Below are 16,494 nucleotides of genomic sequence, written 5' to 3'. Positions count from 1 at the left end.
ATGATGGCCTACGGTGAACCAGTATCAGGCTTAGCCAGCAAGTCTGAGCAAGGTGACATCTCCCTTCACTGACAGTCGCAAACTTTTGGCAGACACAGCCCATGTGCAGGGAGCCGCTGGAGCGCTGGCTGGCTGCTCCCCTGGCCTCCAGGGTGTGATGCTCAGAGCCTGGTCTCAGAGGCTTAGAGAGTGTCCTGTAGATTTCTCCTGAAGGAAAATAAAAAAGCATCTCTTACCTGCTCTGAGTGCTGATGAAGGTCTCCTACGAAATTTGACAAAATCGTGCGGGCTGGATGATTTTGCAGACCTTTGGTTTACTTTTGTTTTGGAGGGCTGATTTTAATTTGGTGGGAGCTTTTTTCCAAAATGGAATAAAAATTTCCTGGATATTTTAACCTTCAGGTAGCTCATAAATATCACAGGATTTATCATTCTGTAGGGCTGTAGTGGACGCTTATGGGAAAAGATTTGGGCAATAGAGTGGGTGAATCCATCTTGATCATCGGATGACCTTTCAGGAAAGAAGGTGGGGATATTAGTCTTTTCTAGCTGTCTGTGTTTTTCTGTCCTTCTTACCTTTTACCCTTTATTTTTCCATTTAAAAGGTAATCTGCAGATTCAGCATCTTACAACCAGTGCTGTAGGCTCAGTGCCAAACGGAAAGCAGAACTCCAGATTGTTATAACAGAGTTCCTAGGAATAAAAAGTGTCCATTGTTTCAGGCTACAAGTTAGCCAGGACTATGGGGCACTTAAGGAGAAATTGCTGGGACAGGTTCATAAATGAGTATTTGGTAATAGCTGGTAGTATTTCTATTCTTTCTGCCATGTAACTCTTCTGTGCCAGTCAGTCAGTAGCACAGCACACGAGCAAGAGTGCAGACTTCCTTGGTGTCGTGGGCCAGCTCTGGCTCTTTCTGGCCATGTGAATCTTGATCAGGTTATGTAATCTGAGCCCTGATGTCCTCATCTGTAAAATGGTGTTAATGATAGATAGTACCTACCTACCTTAGAAGACACGTAAAGCACCATGGCTGTCCATAGTAATGACTCAATAAACGCAAACTATTATTTATTATCATATGCAAGAGTAGGTGCTGCAGAGGTTAAAGAGAGACTGCTTGTTTCCAGTTGGCAGTATGGAAAGTGCCAGTCGCAGTGCACAGTTTTCGAGAGGTTCAAAGGAAACGGTGATGGCACCCAGCAGAAATGGGGGCTGCTGGCCACCCCCTAGTGGACTCTGCATAGCCCGTGGCCAGTGTGCCCTTGCCATGGTCTCGAGAATGGAAAAGCCAGGTCATAATGTGATTTCCCACTCACCTAATAGACACCAACTTACTCATTTTTGTTTTTTGTTTAGACAGGGTCTCTGTTGGCCAGGCTGGAGTGTAGTGGCATGATCATGGCTCACTGCAGCCTCAACCTCCTGGGCTCAAGTGATCCTCCTGCCTCAGTCTCCCAAGTACCTGGGACTAGAGGCATGCACCACCACACCCAGCTAATTAAGAAAAATTTTTTTTAAGTAGAGATGGGGTCTCCCTATGTTGTCCAGGCTGATCTCAAACTCCTGGGCTAAAGTGATCCTCCCACCATGGCCTCCCACAATGCTGGTATTATAGGTGTGAGCCACCGTGCCCAGCCCAGAGTTATTTCTTGAGCTATGCCAAAATAAAACAGAAACACCAGAGGTAGTAGATGCTGGCGTTACTAATCCTGCTTTACTTAAAGTGTAGGCCTCTTCCTACACCAGTGGTGCTTCCTCTCCAGAGGTAATATTTCCCAACCTACCTCGTTCTTAAAACCCTATGGCCACCTCTCCCTACCCTGATGGAAAGGACTTTAGATTTGAAGCAGAGAACCCTGAGGCTAGTCTCAGCTCCACCTCCTCAGTTGTGTGACAGTGTGCTACTCAGAGGCCTTCACCAGGGCCCATTCCCTCATCTGAACAGTGAGGGGATTGCTCTAAACGTGAGTCTCAGCCTTTTTTTTCTAGGACATGAATGTCTGGTGACATTCCCTTGTAGACCTTCTTGTTGGGTGGCCTACTTCCTAGTACCATAGCTGTAACTCAGCCCCCCTCCTGCACTCAAGGAATCACGCTGGAATACAGGGGAGTAAATGATGCTATTATAGGGATAACCTTGAATCTGTTCTGAGTTATCAGAAACGTAAGTACCTGCAAGGTGTAGTTTTGTTCTTAGTCACAGGTCACTTTAACGCCAGGCAGTGAGAGTGTCAGGGCCTGCAGGCAGAAGGGCCTCACCTAGACCACATCCCTCCTCTCCTTCCACAGCCTCAGTCTGCAGGCAGGTGCCAAGTTAAAGTGCAAGTGTCCTTTAGTTATTTAAAGGGTTGCAAAACCTTGGTCTTTAGGGTTGAAAAAAACCCCGTGTGAGTGCAGAGGGACTTAGGCTGCATTGGAAAAGCATCTTCCGTCTGTGAGATGCAGGTTCACTCCTCACCTCCCCATAAGTCTGTGACCCTGGATCTGCACATTTCTAAACTGAGTTAGAAAATAATCAGCCTGGTGTGTTTAGATCCAGCTGTGCAAGAAAACTGGATGGAATTCCCTTCCTTTCTTTACAGTCTTCTGGGGTTTGTTGTTGTTGTTGTTGTTGTTGTTGTTGTGTCCTTTTTGTGGAGAACGGGGTCTCACTGTGTTGCCTGGGCAGGTCTCAAACTCCTGAGTTTAAGTGATCCTCCCACCGTGGCCTCTCAAAATGCTGGGATTACAGGCGTGAGCCACCACACCAGGCCTGGTCTTCTAGCTTTGTTAATGGTGGATTTGTAACCACCCAGAGGTTAGAAATACAGCCCTTTCCCAAAGCTCCGCCAAAGTCGTTGGATTGGTAGCATTTCCAAGACTTTTTAGCTGAGATGCTCAGATGCTAAGAATCGCTGAGGAAAGAGGTTGGGGAAATGGCGACAGTACCATGGAGTCAAGTGTCCACTTTGTCTGTAGTTAGCCAGGCCCTGAATTTTCTGCCTGGTCCCATAGTTCAAAGCACTGCCAATGAAGGAAAAAAAAAGGATTTGGAGAGGACTTTAAGCAAAGTGGTTGCGTCAGTCAGCCTCCTGTCTCTCAGCATCCCGGGCCACCAGAGTCACGAGTCACGGCTTTTCATGCAGAGTTAGGCACCCAATTAAATAAAAGTTTAATTTTTTTTTTTGTAATTGTAGAGGCAGTTTAACTATGTTGCTTAGGCCAGTCTTGAACTCCTGAGCTCAAGTGATTTCCCCACCTTGGCGTCCTAAAGTGCTGGGATTACAGGCGTGAGACACCGCACCCGGCCACATTCAGCCTTTTATCTGTTTCATAAGAAATGTTGGGTGACTCATGCCTGTAGTCCCAGCACTTTGGGAAGCTCAGGCAGGTAGATCAAATGAGGTCAGGCATTTGAGACCAGTCTAGCCAATGTGGTGAAACCTAGTCTCTACTAAAAATACAAAAATTAGCCAGGCATGGTGGCGCTCACCTGTAATCCCAGCTACTTGGGAGGCTGAGGTGGGAGAATCTCTTGAACCCGAGAGGCAGAGGTTGCAGTGAGCAGAGATCGTGCCACTGCACTCCAGCGTGGGCAACAGAGTGAGACTCCATCTCAAAAAAAAAAGAAAAGAAAAGAAATATTGCAGTTGGTTATCACTAGTATCAATTAAAACTGTATATGGAAAATTTGACTAACACAAGAGTCCAGTCTTTACAACAGTATAGTGAACTCTTGAACTACGTGGGAGACTCTGACCCCCACACAGTCAAAAATCTGCATATAACTTTTTTTTTTTTTTTTTTTTTTTTGGAGACAGGGTCTTGCTCTGTCCCCAAGGCTGGAGTGCAGTGGCACAAACATGGCTCACTGCAGCTTTGACCTCCTGGGCTCAAGCGATCCTCCCACCTCAGTCTTTCAAGTAGCTAGGACTACAGGCACACACCATCACTCTTAGCTAATTTTTTTTGGTAATTTTTGTAGAGACAGGCTTTTGCCATGTTGCCTAGGCTGGTCTCAAACTCCTGAGCTCAAGCTGTCTGCCCGCCTCAGCCTCCCAGAGTACTGGAATTACAGGCATGCACCACCACACTCAGCCCTGTGGATAACTTTTGATTCCCCCACAGCTTAACTACTAATAGCCTACTGTTGACCAGAAGCCTTACGATTAACATAAACAGTCGATTAAGATGGATTTTGTATGTTATAAATGTATTATATACTGTATTACAATAAGGAGAGAGAAAATGTTATTAAGAAAATGATAAGGAAGTGGCCAGGTGCGGTGGCTCACACCTGTAGTCGTAGCACTTTGGGAGGCTGAGGCCGGGAGACTGTTTGAGCCCAAGGGTTCAAGACCAGCCTAGGCAGCATAGCAAGACCCCATCTCTAATATTAAGAAAAATTTTTTTAATAACATTTAAAAATATATATAAGGAAGAGAAAATATAGTTACCGTTCGTTAAGTGGAAGTGGATCGTCATAAAGGTCTTCATCGTGTTCACACTGAGTAGGCGGAGGAGGAGGAGGGTGGGGGGGTTGGTCTTGCTGTCTCAGGGTGGCAGAGGCGATAGAAAATCCACATGGAAGTGGAGCCCTGCCATTTGAGCCCATGTTGTTCGAGGGTCAGCTGTTGTTAGATGTGCCACATTAGGAAGTCCAGGCTGGGCGGGCAGAAATCACAGTCACAAATGGGAGAAGCTGTGATGTGCACAATTTAATGCAGAGAAATAAGATTTCAGTGGCAACAGATCTTTTTGATAGAATTTATATAGAAAAGAATTGATCCATTTGAAAATCATTTCAATGAAAGAATGGAAAAAATTAGAAATAATTCATCTGCGGCTGGGTGCGGTGGCTCACGCCTGTAATCCCAGCACTTTGGGAGGCCGAGACGGGCGGATCACGAGGTCAGGAGATCGAGACCATCCTGGCTAACACGGTGAAACCCCGTCTCTGCTAAACAAAATACAAAAAATTAGCCGGGCGTGGTGGCGGGCGCCTGTGGTCCCAGCTACTCGGGAGGCTGAGGCAGGAGAATGGCGTGAACCCAGGAGGCGGAGCTTGCAGTGAGCTGAGATCGTGCCACTGCCCTCCAGCCTGGGCGAGACTCCGTCTCAAAAAATAATAATAATAATAATTCATCTGTGTTGTATGGAAAAATGGATCAGGGGATTAGGTTTGCTTAATGGAGTTCAACTCGAAAGATTCTCAACCAAAATTCTCCAGTATGGGTACAATTCTGTATCAGTTCAAACTCTGGATGTGTAAGCAGTTCACACTGCCTTGGAAATAAGATGGCAGGATCACAATACCCGGTACTGGCCTGGTACCGTGAAATGGCTGTTACTCTTGGTGGCATTTGGCTAAGGCTCGTGTGGCATCTGGGAGCACTTTGGAGGGCCACCCCTCAGCTCACACGCATCTCAAAGGACAGTGGCCTTCAGCCACAAGGGAGGCAGAAGGGGCTGTGGGTGAGGGAGAGAGGTGCTACCTGGCATGGGCGGCCGAGGCTGGGAGCTCGGTGAGGGATGAGATTCCAACCACGTGGCTTAAACGCTGTGAGGCAGAAGGATGTTAAACTGTTATGCAAAGGCTGTTTCCAAGTACCTTGGTTTGATGCCTCCCTACTCCATTGTCCACCACACCCCTCTGAGAAAGGGTCTAAAGAAGATAAAGCTCAAGTCAGGTGTCAGTGACCTTGGTTAAACCTTAACGAGGCACATAAGGCAGGGAGAGCCCTAGTGAAAGCTGGCAGTCAGTCAAAGGCTGCAATAAAAAGGGCAAATGCCACTGGGCGCGGTGGCTCACGCCTGTAATCTCAGCACTTTGGGAGGCCGAGGCAGGTGAACCACCTGATGTCAGGAGTTCAAGACTAGCCTGGCCAACATAGTGAAACCCCCTCTCTACTAAAAATATAAAAATTAGCCAGGCATCATGGTGCACACCTGTAATCTCAGCTACTTGGGAGGCTGAGGCAGGAAAATCGCTTGAACCCGTGACACAGAGGTTGCAGTGAACTGAGATCGTGCCACTGCACTCCAGCCTGGGCGACAGAGTGATAGTTCATCTCAAAAAAAAAAAAAAAAAAAAAAAAAGGCAAATGCTCAAATGAGTCCTTGAAGGAGGACAGGTCTAGGATCTGTTCCGATGGTCATCCTCCACATTGACCCTGACACCACATGGCTGTCATTCAAGAGTGTCCACATGTACTGTGGATGTACTGGATCTGGAGAAAACATTTCATCCCATTCTCCTCTCTTTCAGGTTTCAAGTGCCCCATTTGCTCCAAGTCTGTGGCTTCTGACGAGATGGAAATGCACTTTATAATGTGTTTGAGCAAACCTCGCCTCTCCTACAACGGTAAGGGCTTGGCCTGCCTCACCAGCCTCCAGAGCATCCGTCGGGGGAGCCGGCCAGTCCTGGGGGGAGCCTCCAATCGAGGGTGGTTCTAGGCAGTATTTTCACCCTGCCCTCTGGCAGGTGTGCCTGCGTGGTGGTGAGGAAGTGGACTGTTCAGGGAGCCTTGCTGCTCAGGTCAGAGAGGAAGAGGAGCGGGACAAGGAAGGAAGGCCCAGGGGTCAGGTCCGAGGCCTGAGAAGGCTCTCGGGTTGCTCAGTTAGTCCCCTGCCTCTCTGCAACTCAGTTCTGAGGACTTTGGCTGGGAGATGCAGCCATTCCTTCACCCATCACACACTTGACTGTGGAAGGCCCCAAGACAGCCAGATGTCCTCCACGGCTTAGCAGAGGGGCCCAGAGCAAGCACCTGCCCTCCTTGGGGAGGTGGGGCCTGTGTGCTGGTAGCATGCATAGAGTGCTGGGAAGCTGGTCATCTCCTTGTCACATTCGAACTCAGACGAACACCTGATTTAGTCCTATGAGTCCACACCAGAGAGCTTGATGAGGGAGTATGTGTGACGTAGAGACGCTCTGGGGATTGAAAATGCAGATGGGACACCTTGCTGCTCCACCCCAGCCATGTTGCCTCGTACCTTGGAGGCTGCCTCAGAGCCGAACAGTAAATACCGCAGTGGGTAGGACCCTGAGGGCAGGGGATTTCAAAACACCCAAGCTAACCTAACAGGACGCCTCTGGGGAACAAAATGACTGTCAACATCTGCCTAGCATGCTGTGCATAAGGCTTTGGAGTCCAAGTGACGGGAGTTCAAATCTCCCTCTACCACTCTGTGTCTACAATCTTGTACAAGTTGCTCAGCTTAGCAGAGCCTCAGTTTTCTGCTCTGTAAAATGTGGACAGCAATACTTGGTTCATAGGATTGTCAGAACTGGGTAAGAGATGGCACATAAAGGCCTTTGGTACAGAGCCTGGCACATGGTCAGTGCTTGGGAAGTTACAGCTGCCATGAAAAGTATGAGACCTCCATAGGTTTCTTTTTGCAGTTTTCCAGAGCCCACAGACTTTTCCTCAGTGCTGCTCAGCCCACGCAACTGCTGACCCTCGGTTTTCCATGCTGGTGTTTAGTCTGGTCTCCAAACCATGTTCATCACAAAATGGCATCTTCCACTAGAACAGGCAGTGGATCTGAGTGTACTCCAACCCCGGTACTGGCCCACCTTCCCAGATTCAAGTCATAGTAGTGGTAGGAAAAAGAGTTCTGGAATTTCTGAGAGCATCTGAGGACTGGATCACTTGCAGTCAGCCCGGCGAGAATGTGTCCTGGGGAGACTCTTCTCTGCCCTGCAGCCTCCTCACTCCCAGAAGGCTCTTTCCCCTACAAAGCATGAGCCTAGGAGGGATCATGGTCTCACAGCGTTTCCTGGGAAGTAACTGACTAATGTCATCCACTCAGGTCTCCTGAAAACTTCTGTCTTAATTACTTGTTCAGCCAAAAGACTCTGGATGCAGATGGGCATATTACCCACATGGCTCAGCTCCATGTGTTTGTTAGCCCGTGCTCAGGTGGGAGGACCAGCACGGCCCTCCCCTGGGCATCGTAGTAGCTGTGATATGGGAAGCCCCTTTCCTCCCCAAGGGACAGCGCCTCCTTTCTCCTGGGCTGACTGCTGCGAAGCCTCTGAGTGTGTTGTCACATGTGTTGCAGGCTTCGCGTCAGTCCTGTCGCGTGCATGCTGTCAGGATGCTCAGGCTCAGCTTTGTCCCTGTTTGCCGTCTCCACTTGGGACCAGGGAGGGAGGGGATCCCTCCCTGCGTCTCACAGCCCTCCCCAGCCATGGCCTCAAAAACCCTATTCACTTCTTTCCCACATGTGTGGAGACCTCATGAAGTCCTCCGTTTGTCCTGTGGGTTGCTAGCGCATTCTCTGTAGACACTGCGTTTGTTGTAGGAAGAATACAAAGAAGCCTTAGAGGGGCTCGGCCTGAGAAAACCTGGCTCTCAGGAAGAACTTTGCAAGAGCAGCCATGGAGGGCAGAGTGCTCTTGCGCCCCCATACCCCAAATGCAGATTTACCCCCACTGCCCTGTGGAGAACAGGGAAGGTGAGGCTCTCCAGCTCCTCTGCCAGAGAACTGCCTGGGACGCCACCATGTGTCCCCATATCACCCTCTGTATCAGCACTTGAGTGCCTGGTGCTGTTGGTTCACCCCCCTACACCCCACCACCGGCAGCCTCACCTAAGGCTACAGAAACCACACCGGGAGCTGGGGCCCCCTTAGAGGAAGGGGAGGTTGGCCAGCCACCCTGAGGCATGACCACTGCTCCTCTGGTTCTGGTTCTAGTTTTTCCCTTGTCCTGGAATTGAGAGGCAGGCCACCTCCTCAAGGGTGCATGTGTTTCTGTATGTGTGCACGTGTGTGTGTGTGTGTGTGTGTGTGTGTGTGTGTGTGAACTAGAGGCTTTACACCTAAGGATCTCTTTTGCAAAAGCCAGTCCTTTACCACTGGAGGCAAAGAGAGGCCAGTTGTCTCCAGTCCTTCCAGTGGACTTTGTCTCAAGGTGGTGAAGTGCTTTGTTCAGAAACAATGGTCCGGCCCTCTGTGGACCCTGTTCATGTGGTATGGACTCCTCATATTCAGTCTTTGTCTTTTCTGAAGACCCTAAACCTTCCAGGTAAGAGGAGAGCATTTGCTTCCGGGGGTGTATGTGGAGTGGGCATCCCCAGGCACGCCCAGGGCCTGCTCCAGCTCAGAGAGAGCACAGACCGTGGTCCAAAGCTCAGGAGCTCTGATGTATTGCCCATGATTTGTCATCATCCCAACCTCACCTGCTGCACGTTACCTTTTCTAATTTAAAAAAAGACTTAAGAGTCAGAGGTGTGAGTTCTTGGAATCTTTCTGGAAAGGAGGCGAGGTGGGGCTTTCTTAGAGAGTGAAGAGTTTTCTTATGAAGATTCACTAGAACCCCTGGTCACTCCCCTGAAGACTTCCCATTTACACACACACTTTCTGTGGTTGTTGGCACCAATTGCGGAAATTTTTAGAAAATTTATGATGGTTATATAAGATGAAATTTAGTTAACCACCAAAGGAAAAAAAGTAGAAACCTCCTAAATGAGGCAGATAGAAAGTAGTATTTTTCTTATTATGAGGGTTGGCCTGAGTGGTGGGTTGGAAGGCCTCCAGTAGCTGCCTGCCAGCTTAGAAAAAAACACAACTTAGGAAAGGCGAGACTAGTTTAACTGGTTCAGCCAGTGCCTGGTGCTCTGAGGACAGGCACCTGGCTGGGGAGGTTTGGGAATGTGCTGAGCCTCTGCTGGAGGGGCAGGGAAGGGCGGTCGACCCCAGAGCACCTAATGTTAAACCCCCTGTCCTCCTAAGCACCTTCCTGGAAGGTGAGGATACTGTATAGGAGGGAGGGGGTTCGTTGGTTCGTTTTTGTGGGTGAGATGGAGCAACCCGAATGGGCCTTTTAATTTCTCTCCCTTTCTAACATCTCTGTTTGTGATGCTGAGACTTAGGGACCTTGCCCTAAAGAATACGCACTCAAATTTTGACCCTCGAGTCTCTGGGCTAGCAGAACAAGCGTGGAGGTGGGGGTCTGATTGACGATGCTCTGAACAGAAGAGCATCGTAATCCCGTGGGTCATGGAGATGACCCGGTGTTGACTGAAAGCTTTGGGGTCCTCAGCCTAGGGAGAATCTGGGGGGCGGCAGGTTCATTTGCCAGCAGCAGCAAGGAGAGCTCCCCTCAGCTGTGTTCTGGGGGGGCAGAAGCCCATGCTCAGCTTCTTACGTCATGATGCCCTCTTCCTCCCCTCTGCCAAAGGCCATTGCCCCCATCTTTAAGGCTGAGATGGTAAATGTCACACAAACTGTCTTTTAAAGGCAAGGGAGGCTGGGTGCAGTGACTCACGTCTGTAATCCCAACACTTTGGGAAGCCGAGATTGCTTGAGCTCAGGAATTTGAAACCAGCCTGGGCAACATAGTGAGACCCCATTTACTAAAAACAAAAAATTTGTCTGACGTGGTGGCAAGCACCTGTAGTCCCAGCTTCTCAGGAGTCCGAGGTGAAAGGATCACTTGAGCCCAGGAGATCGAGGCAGCAGTGAGCTTGATCATGCCACTGCACTCCAGCCTAGGCAACAGAGCTTGACCCTGTCTCAAAAAATAAAATATAAAATAAAAATGTGAGAGGACCTGGCTTCCTGGAAAAGCAGAAATGGCTCCTGCTATAGCCTGCCCTGTGCCTACAGGCACTTCTTTGTCCTGTGTCTCCTCCTCTAAGAGACCCTGTGGTCAGAATGAAAGCACCCTACTCTTTCCCTGCCTGGGGAAACCGGGTGCTGGCCGAGGAGTTTGCCCAGCCTTGCTTGGGGCACTGCCCGGAGCCTTTGTTAGATGCTGGATGGGCTGGAGTCAGGCTGGACAGGCTGGAGTCAGACTGCGGAGGTGTCTGTCCTGTTACTCCTACAGGAGGGTGGGCAGCGGCAGGTGACCGCTTACCCAAGGTGTTCAGCTGTTGCTGACCGGCTGCACTGACCGCCAGACTGGCCGTTGCTGGGTGCATGAGGAGCAAAAGCAACGAGGGGAGGCCTGCAGGGCCCTAACACAAGTGGGGAAACCAGAAACAGGTGGCTACAGGAAAGGGGACGGTGGGAGGGAGCTGTAATGGCCTCAGTAGGAAAGTACGAAGCGCTCCAGGCCTGAGCTTTAGTTGGCTGCCCCCACTATCCTCATTGCGGGTGGCCCAGCTCACCAAAACAATTGCATTGCACTTCAAAGGCCTGGGGAGTTGGATGGGCCACTGCTGGTAGGCTACGCTCTCTGCTCAAGGTCACCCTGTTGCCTGAAGAGCACAGCCCCCCAGATTTCCCAAAAGGGGAGCTGACAAGGCCTGGCATGGGTGGCACTACCCTGTCCTGTCCCTGGCAGACTGGGCCAGCAGCTCTGCATGCTGAAGAGGCAGCAGGACCAGGCACTCCACCGCACCTGGGCTGGAAATGAGGCTGGGGGTGGAACCTGAGCCTGTACGTCATTTGCCAGGGGTTTCCCCTCTGACTCCCACCTTCCTTCTCTCTGGGCCCTTAATGGCCACCAGGCACAAGTGGAGATGGAGAGGTATGTTCCTACGCTCAGCTGCTGCCTCAGAGCTGCACGAGCTTTCCCTCTCAGCCAGGTGCAGATCTGTGTCTGCAGCTGTGTGAGCCTCCCTACCCCTCCATACTTCTAGCAGCTCCAGGGTCTCTTGAGGATGTGTTGCCAGACTCTCTGCAGAATACTTGAGCCTGGCATGGTGGAGGGCAGGTGTGTGTATTTCCTGTCTGGTCTGTTCACTCAGTGACCAGGTTCCTCCATCCACCTTGGGTCCCCTGCACACACTTCACAGAAAGGGGGAGATGTAAAGTGCCTGTGAGATGAGTGGTGGATTCCAGCCCCAAGGGAAGACACCCTTATGGCCTGGTCTTTTAAGGAAAAGGGGCCAGGTCGCTGGGTGGCAGAAACTTGGGCTTGGGAGTCATCACCACTTAGCAGTTGCATGAGCTTATCCGGAGATCCCCACAGGGGCTTTAGGAGTCATGGTGTGTGGGTCTGAGGAGTTACCTGCGTATAGCTGGCTCAGAGAAGTAAGGCTCTTTTGCTCCTCCTCCTAGATATCTTTGCTTTGACAAATAGCAGCTGTCAGAAGCACTGTGCCTGGATCCCAGGGAGGGAGCAGAAGATGCCACTGCCTCCCTCCCCCAGCCCATCACAGGCATCATCCCTCCCTCCTGTTTCAGCTCCAGGGCCGTGCCCGCCATTCGGGTTTGGTTCCCTGGTCTGGTTAGAGGGACAGGCACTGACACCATCCCCAGCCAGACCAAACACACTTCCAAGCTCCCCCTTGGGCAGGGACATTGGCTGACTTTGTACAGTGGTGTCAGGAAACTTGGGAGGTGCTTGAGAGGTAGCAAGAAAAGGGCAGAACCCAGATGGCAGAAAGTTTGGCTTCGTTCCTTTGTTCTTATCCGGCAGCATTTGTTGAACCCCTTCTCTAGGGGCCTGGAGATACCAGGGGACATGTGAGTCCATCTGCAGCGGAGTCTCAGTTTGTGTGGCCCAGGAGCCTGGGTTTTGTGCTGCGAGGCCCCTGCCATGGCTTTTCTCTGACTGCGGGCAACAGGTTCATGTCAGATGCTTCTGGAAGTCTTGTAGGAACCAGTTGATAGCCAAGCATCAGCTTCAGCCATTTCCACTTCCCTGCTAGGATCTCAGGGACATCTGGAGGCCACTAACTCCCGCAACCCCAGGGGTGGGGACAGGAAGTTGTACTCAGCCCACTCCAACCTGTTGCTGGGTTTGTGTGCCTCCTGCCTTCTGCCGTGGAAGAATGCTGCTCCCTGGGCACTGGGCTCTGTGTGGGCACTGCTGGCTTCCCCATGCTGTCTGAGTCAAAGCCCCTGACTCCTTCCTATTGCCAGGAACCTCCAGGTGGCCTTTTGCAGCCAGTGGCTTTTGGTCCCAGTGAAATGTGCTCCCTGCCATGTGCCAGCCTGGATGGGGTGCCTGCACATTTTAGTTCTTCCTACCAGTGCTGCAGACTCAGGCCAGCTGGTAAAGGCACAACACTGCACTGTGCATAAAACCGCCTTGTGGAGTGGTGAGGAAAGGCTGCCTCTAACCTTCCTGTGCTCAAGTCTGAGTCCTTTAGTGCACAGGCCTTCCGCCCTAGGACAAGAAGAATCGCCCTCGCGCCCCCTACCGCTTCCTTTTCCCCTAGTGAGGTTCGGTGCAAAAAGAGAGTCAAGTCCAGTCTTGTTATAAAGCGCCTAAGCCTTATCCTCATACCTGCCTCTCCCTTCCCTGAATCCATCACCACCTGGGGGGCGATGAGGGAGACCACATGTGCCCTCCTGGAGCTGACACAGATGGGGAGAGAACACACCTGGTGTGGGAAGCTGTATGGGACCCAGAGAATTCTAACTGGTCCCTTGGGCTCACAGTTGAGTTACCAATCAGTAGGAGAAAATGCAAAGATAAACTACTTAGGAATCAGTAATTGCCGTGTTCCCAGGAAATCCTCCTTAAGTATGGAGGCAAAGGAATGCTTTAGAGGAAACTAAGGGCTGTAGCCCATATGCTCATGTCATAGATGAGGTGTCCAAGACAAAGAGAGTGGGGAATACATGTCCAAGAATGTCTGCAGGACGACTGTGCCCTCACGAAGCTATGCTGTTTTTCCTCCCATCTCTGTTGAAGTTTTTCCCTCTGTTATATTATGAAAAATGTCAAACACACAGCAAAGTTTTTGTTTTTTTTGAGACAGAGTCTCGTTCTGTCACCCAGGCTGGAGTGCAGTGGCACAATCTTGGCTCACTGTAATCTCTGCCTCCTGGGTTCAAATGATTCTCCTGCCTCAGCCTCCCAAGTAGCTGGGACTTCAGGTGCGTGCCACCATGCCAGGCTAACTTTTGGTTTTTTAGTAGAGACAGACTTTCACCATGTTGGCCAGGCTGGTCTCGAACTCCTGACCTCAGGTGATCCATCTGCCTCAGTCTCCCAGAATGCTGGAATTACAGGCGTGAGCCACTGCACCTGGTGTACGGCAAAGCTGAAAGCGTTGTATAGAGAACACCCCTATTGCCGTGCGCAGTGGCTCACGCCTGTAATCTCAGCACTTTGGAAGGCCGAGGTAGGTGGATCACGAGGTCAAGAGATCAAGACCATCCTGGCCAACATGATGAGATCCCCGTCTCTACTAAAAACACAAAAATTAGCCAGGTGTGGTGGCGTGTACCTGTAGTCCCAGCTACTCAGGAGGCTGAGGCAGGAGAAACTCTTGAGGCGGAGGTTGCAGTGAGCTGAGATCGCGCCACTACACTCCAGCCTGGCGATAGAGCGAGACTCCATGTCAAAAAAAAAAAAGAGAGAGAGAGGGAACGCCCCTATTAAACAGCACACGCGCCACCTGGAGTCTGCAGTGTACTAGACCCATTTATCCATCCACCAACCCATCTTACCCTTCTGATGCATTTCATAGTAAAATGCAAACACCAGTATACTTCCCTATCAGAAATACATAAAAGGATTTTTCTCCAAGTCCTCCTTTCCTCTACCACTATGAAAGTGTGTGCATCCTTCCAGACTTTGATCTGTGCCTACACACGCATTTGAATATGTATGGTAGCTAGTGCATTCAAGCAGGGGGATCACGCCCATGTGTTCATCCACTACTTGCCATGTTTGGAGTCTGAGCGGACAGACACTCCAGCAGCAGACTCTGTGCCATCTCCGTTCTCAGTTTGTGTCACCCTTTCAGGTGGGTCCTCGGGCTAGCCAGATGTTCCAGACAGAAAATGACCACAAGTTGTCCTGGTGGCCAGGAAGGTGAGAGTGACTTCTCTCGCAATTCATGTGCCTGGGGACTTAAGGATCAAATCGGTTCCATTTTATGCTTTTTCCTTGGGGTTCCTGGTGGGGGGCTTTGAGGAGTGGAAGCCGTAGCCTTCTGGGCCCTGAAGAATCTTCATTTTATGGGCCCCAGGTGTTTGCCTTTCTACCAAAATAATAAGAGAACACAAAGAAACAGCAATGGGAAGGCCTCTTAAGCAGAGGGTCGCAGTCCCAGCCCCACAACGCACAGGCCCTCTCATGAGGTGTGTGACTTCCTTGGGGTTCCGGATCCTCATTCGCAAAATGAGAATAACACCGGGTGCCCTGCCCAGCTTGGAAGATGGTGAGGCTCAAAGGAAAACACGCACACGTGTTTGTCATTGGCAGTGTTCTGGACAGTTAAGCTCTTTTAGTGATGGAGAAGGGATCGTGCCACAAGCTCTGCCTTCTTCACAGCTGAGACACTACTCTCCTGCTATTTCCCCTGTGGCTTGGAGAACTTCTGGGTCGCCTTTTGTTCACGTCGCCTCTTTTCACCTGCCCTTCAAATATTCATGTCAGCCTGGGTTTGTCTTCTGCCTTCTTTGGATTTTGGTCTGAACTTTCTCCCTGGACTGCCTCTTTATCCCACATCCATGCCTGGCACCCATGTCTCTGTTCCAAACCTCAGCTCTAGGCTTTAGCAGCCTCCTGGAGGTCTCCATCAACTGGCCGGGCCTCCTCCCACCCAACTCAGAATCCATCCCTTCCTTCTCATGCTTTCCTCCTGGGCACCCTCCCTTAGTGCAGGCACCTGCTGTGTGCCCCACTGCCCCCATCGGCACACGCAGGGCTGCTGTGCACTCCTTGTTGTTGGCCCCAGACACCACAGCAGAACACAAGGCTGTTCCCTGTGCCCAGAATCTCCCGTCCCCACCCCAGCTTCATCCATCCTCAACCTTCTCCAAAGCCTTCCCGGATCAACCCCCACCCTGATGAGGTCTCCTTCCCCATACCCTCGGCCCTGGGCCTGCGCGTGAGAAGATGTCCTGGAAGTCCTCACGCTGTGCCTTTTGGTTTCCTTGTTCAGCATCCCTGCTAGTCTGTGAGCTGCTTGAATCCCGAGATCACGGCTATTCACTGTTGCCGACACGCAGAATGTCACAGGACTTAATAAAAACCACGGGGTTCCCCTGGGTGCAAGTAGCTTCTTTCTGTTCCTTCTTTTTGGGATGGTGAGCGGGGTCATTTTTGTTTCTTTCTTTTTAAACATTGAGATGAAGTTCACCATAAAATTAACCATTTTTATATGTGCAATTTAATAGCATTTAGGACATTCACAGCCCCCATCTTTATCTGGTTCTAAACACTTCATCACCCCAAAAGAAAACCTCTGGTGTGATTCCACTTACATGAGGTAGCTAAAATACTCAAACTCATAGAAGCAGAAAGTAGACTAGTGGCGGCCAGGGGCTGGGTGGGGGGAAGGGGAGTGGTGGATTAATGGGTATAACATTTTAGTTATGCACGATGAGTAAGTTCTAGACATCTGCCGTACAACACAGTGCCTGCAGTTGACAATACTGTATTGTACACTTGAAGATTTGTTAAGAGGATAGAGCATATGTTAGTCTTACCACAATAAAATAAAGTTTTTAAAAGGGGAAAAACAGGTCGGGCCTGGTGGCTCATGCCTGTAATCCCAGCACTTTGGGAGGCCAATGTGGGCAGATCACGAGGTCAGGAGTTCGAGACCAGCCCAGCCAACATGGTGAAACCCCGTCTCTACTAAAAATACAAAA

General features: G+C 50.5%; 1 protein-coding gene across 4 annotated transcripts in view; it reads left to right on the top strand.

The window, feature by feature from the left end:
* The window catches only part of ZNRF1 (zinc and ring finger 1), a 109,158-nt gene that overhangs the window by 85,787 nt on the left and 6,877 nt on the right, over positions 1-16,494 (top strand). For all 4 annotated transcript variants that reach the window (XM_032156425.1, XM_032156428.2, XM_032156427.2 and 1 more), the window contains exon 2: positions 6,251-6,346. In XM_032156425.1, the coding sequence (XP_032012316.1) occupies positions 6,251-6,346 (96 nt within the window). The remainder of the gene's footprint in view (positions 1-6,250; positions 6,347-16,494) is intronic.

Source organism: Hylobates moloch, unplaced genomic scaffold, assembly GCF_009828535.3.
Source record: "Hylobates moloch isolate HMO894 unplaced genomic scaffold, HMol_V3 SCAFFOLD_6, whole genome shotgun sequence".
Classification (NCBI taxonomy): domain Eukaryota; kingdom Metazoa; phylum Chordata; class Mammalia; order Primates; family Hylobatidae; genus Hylobates; species Hylobates moloch.
This window is presented reverse-complemented; position numbering and strand designations above follow the sequence as displayed.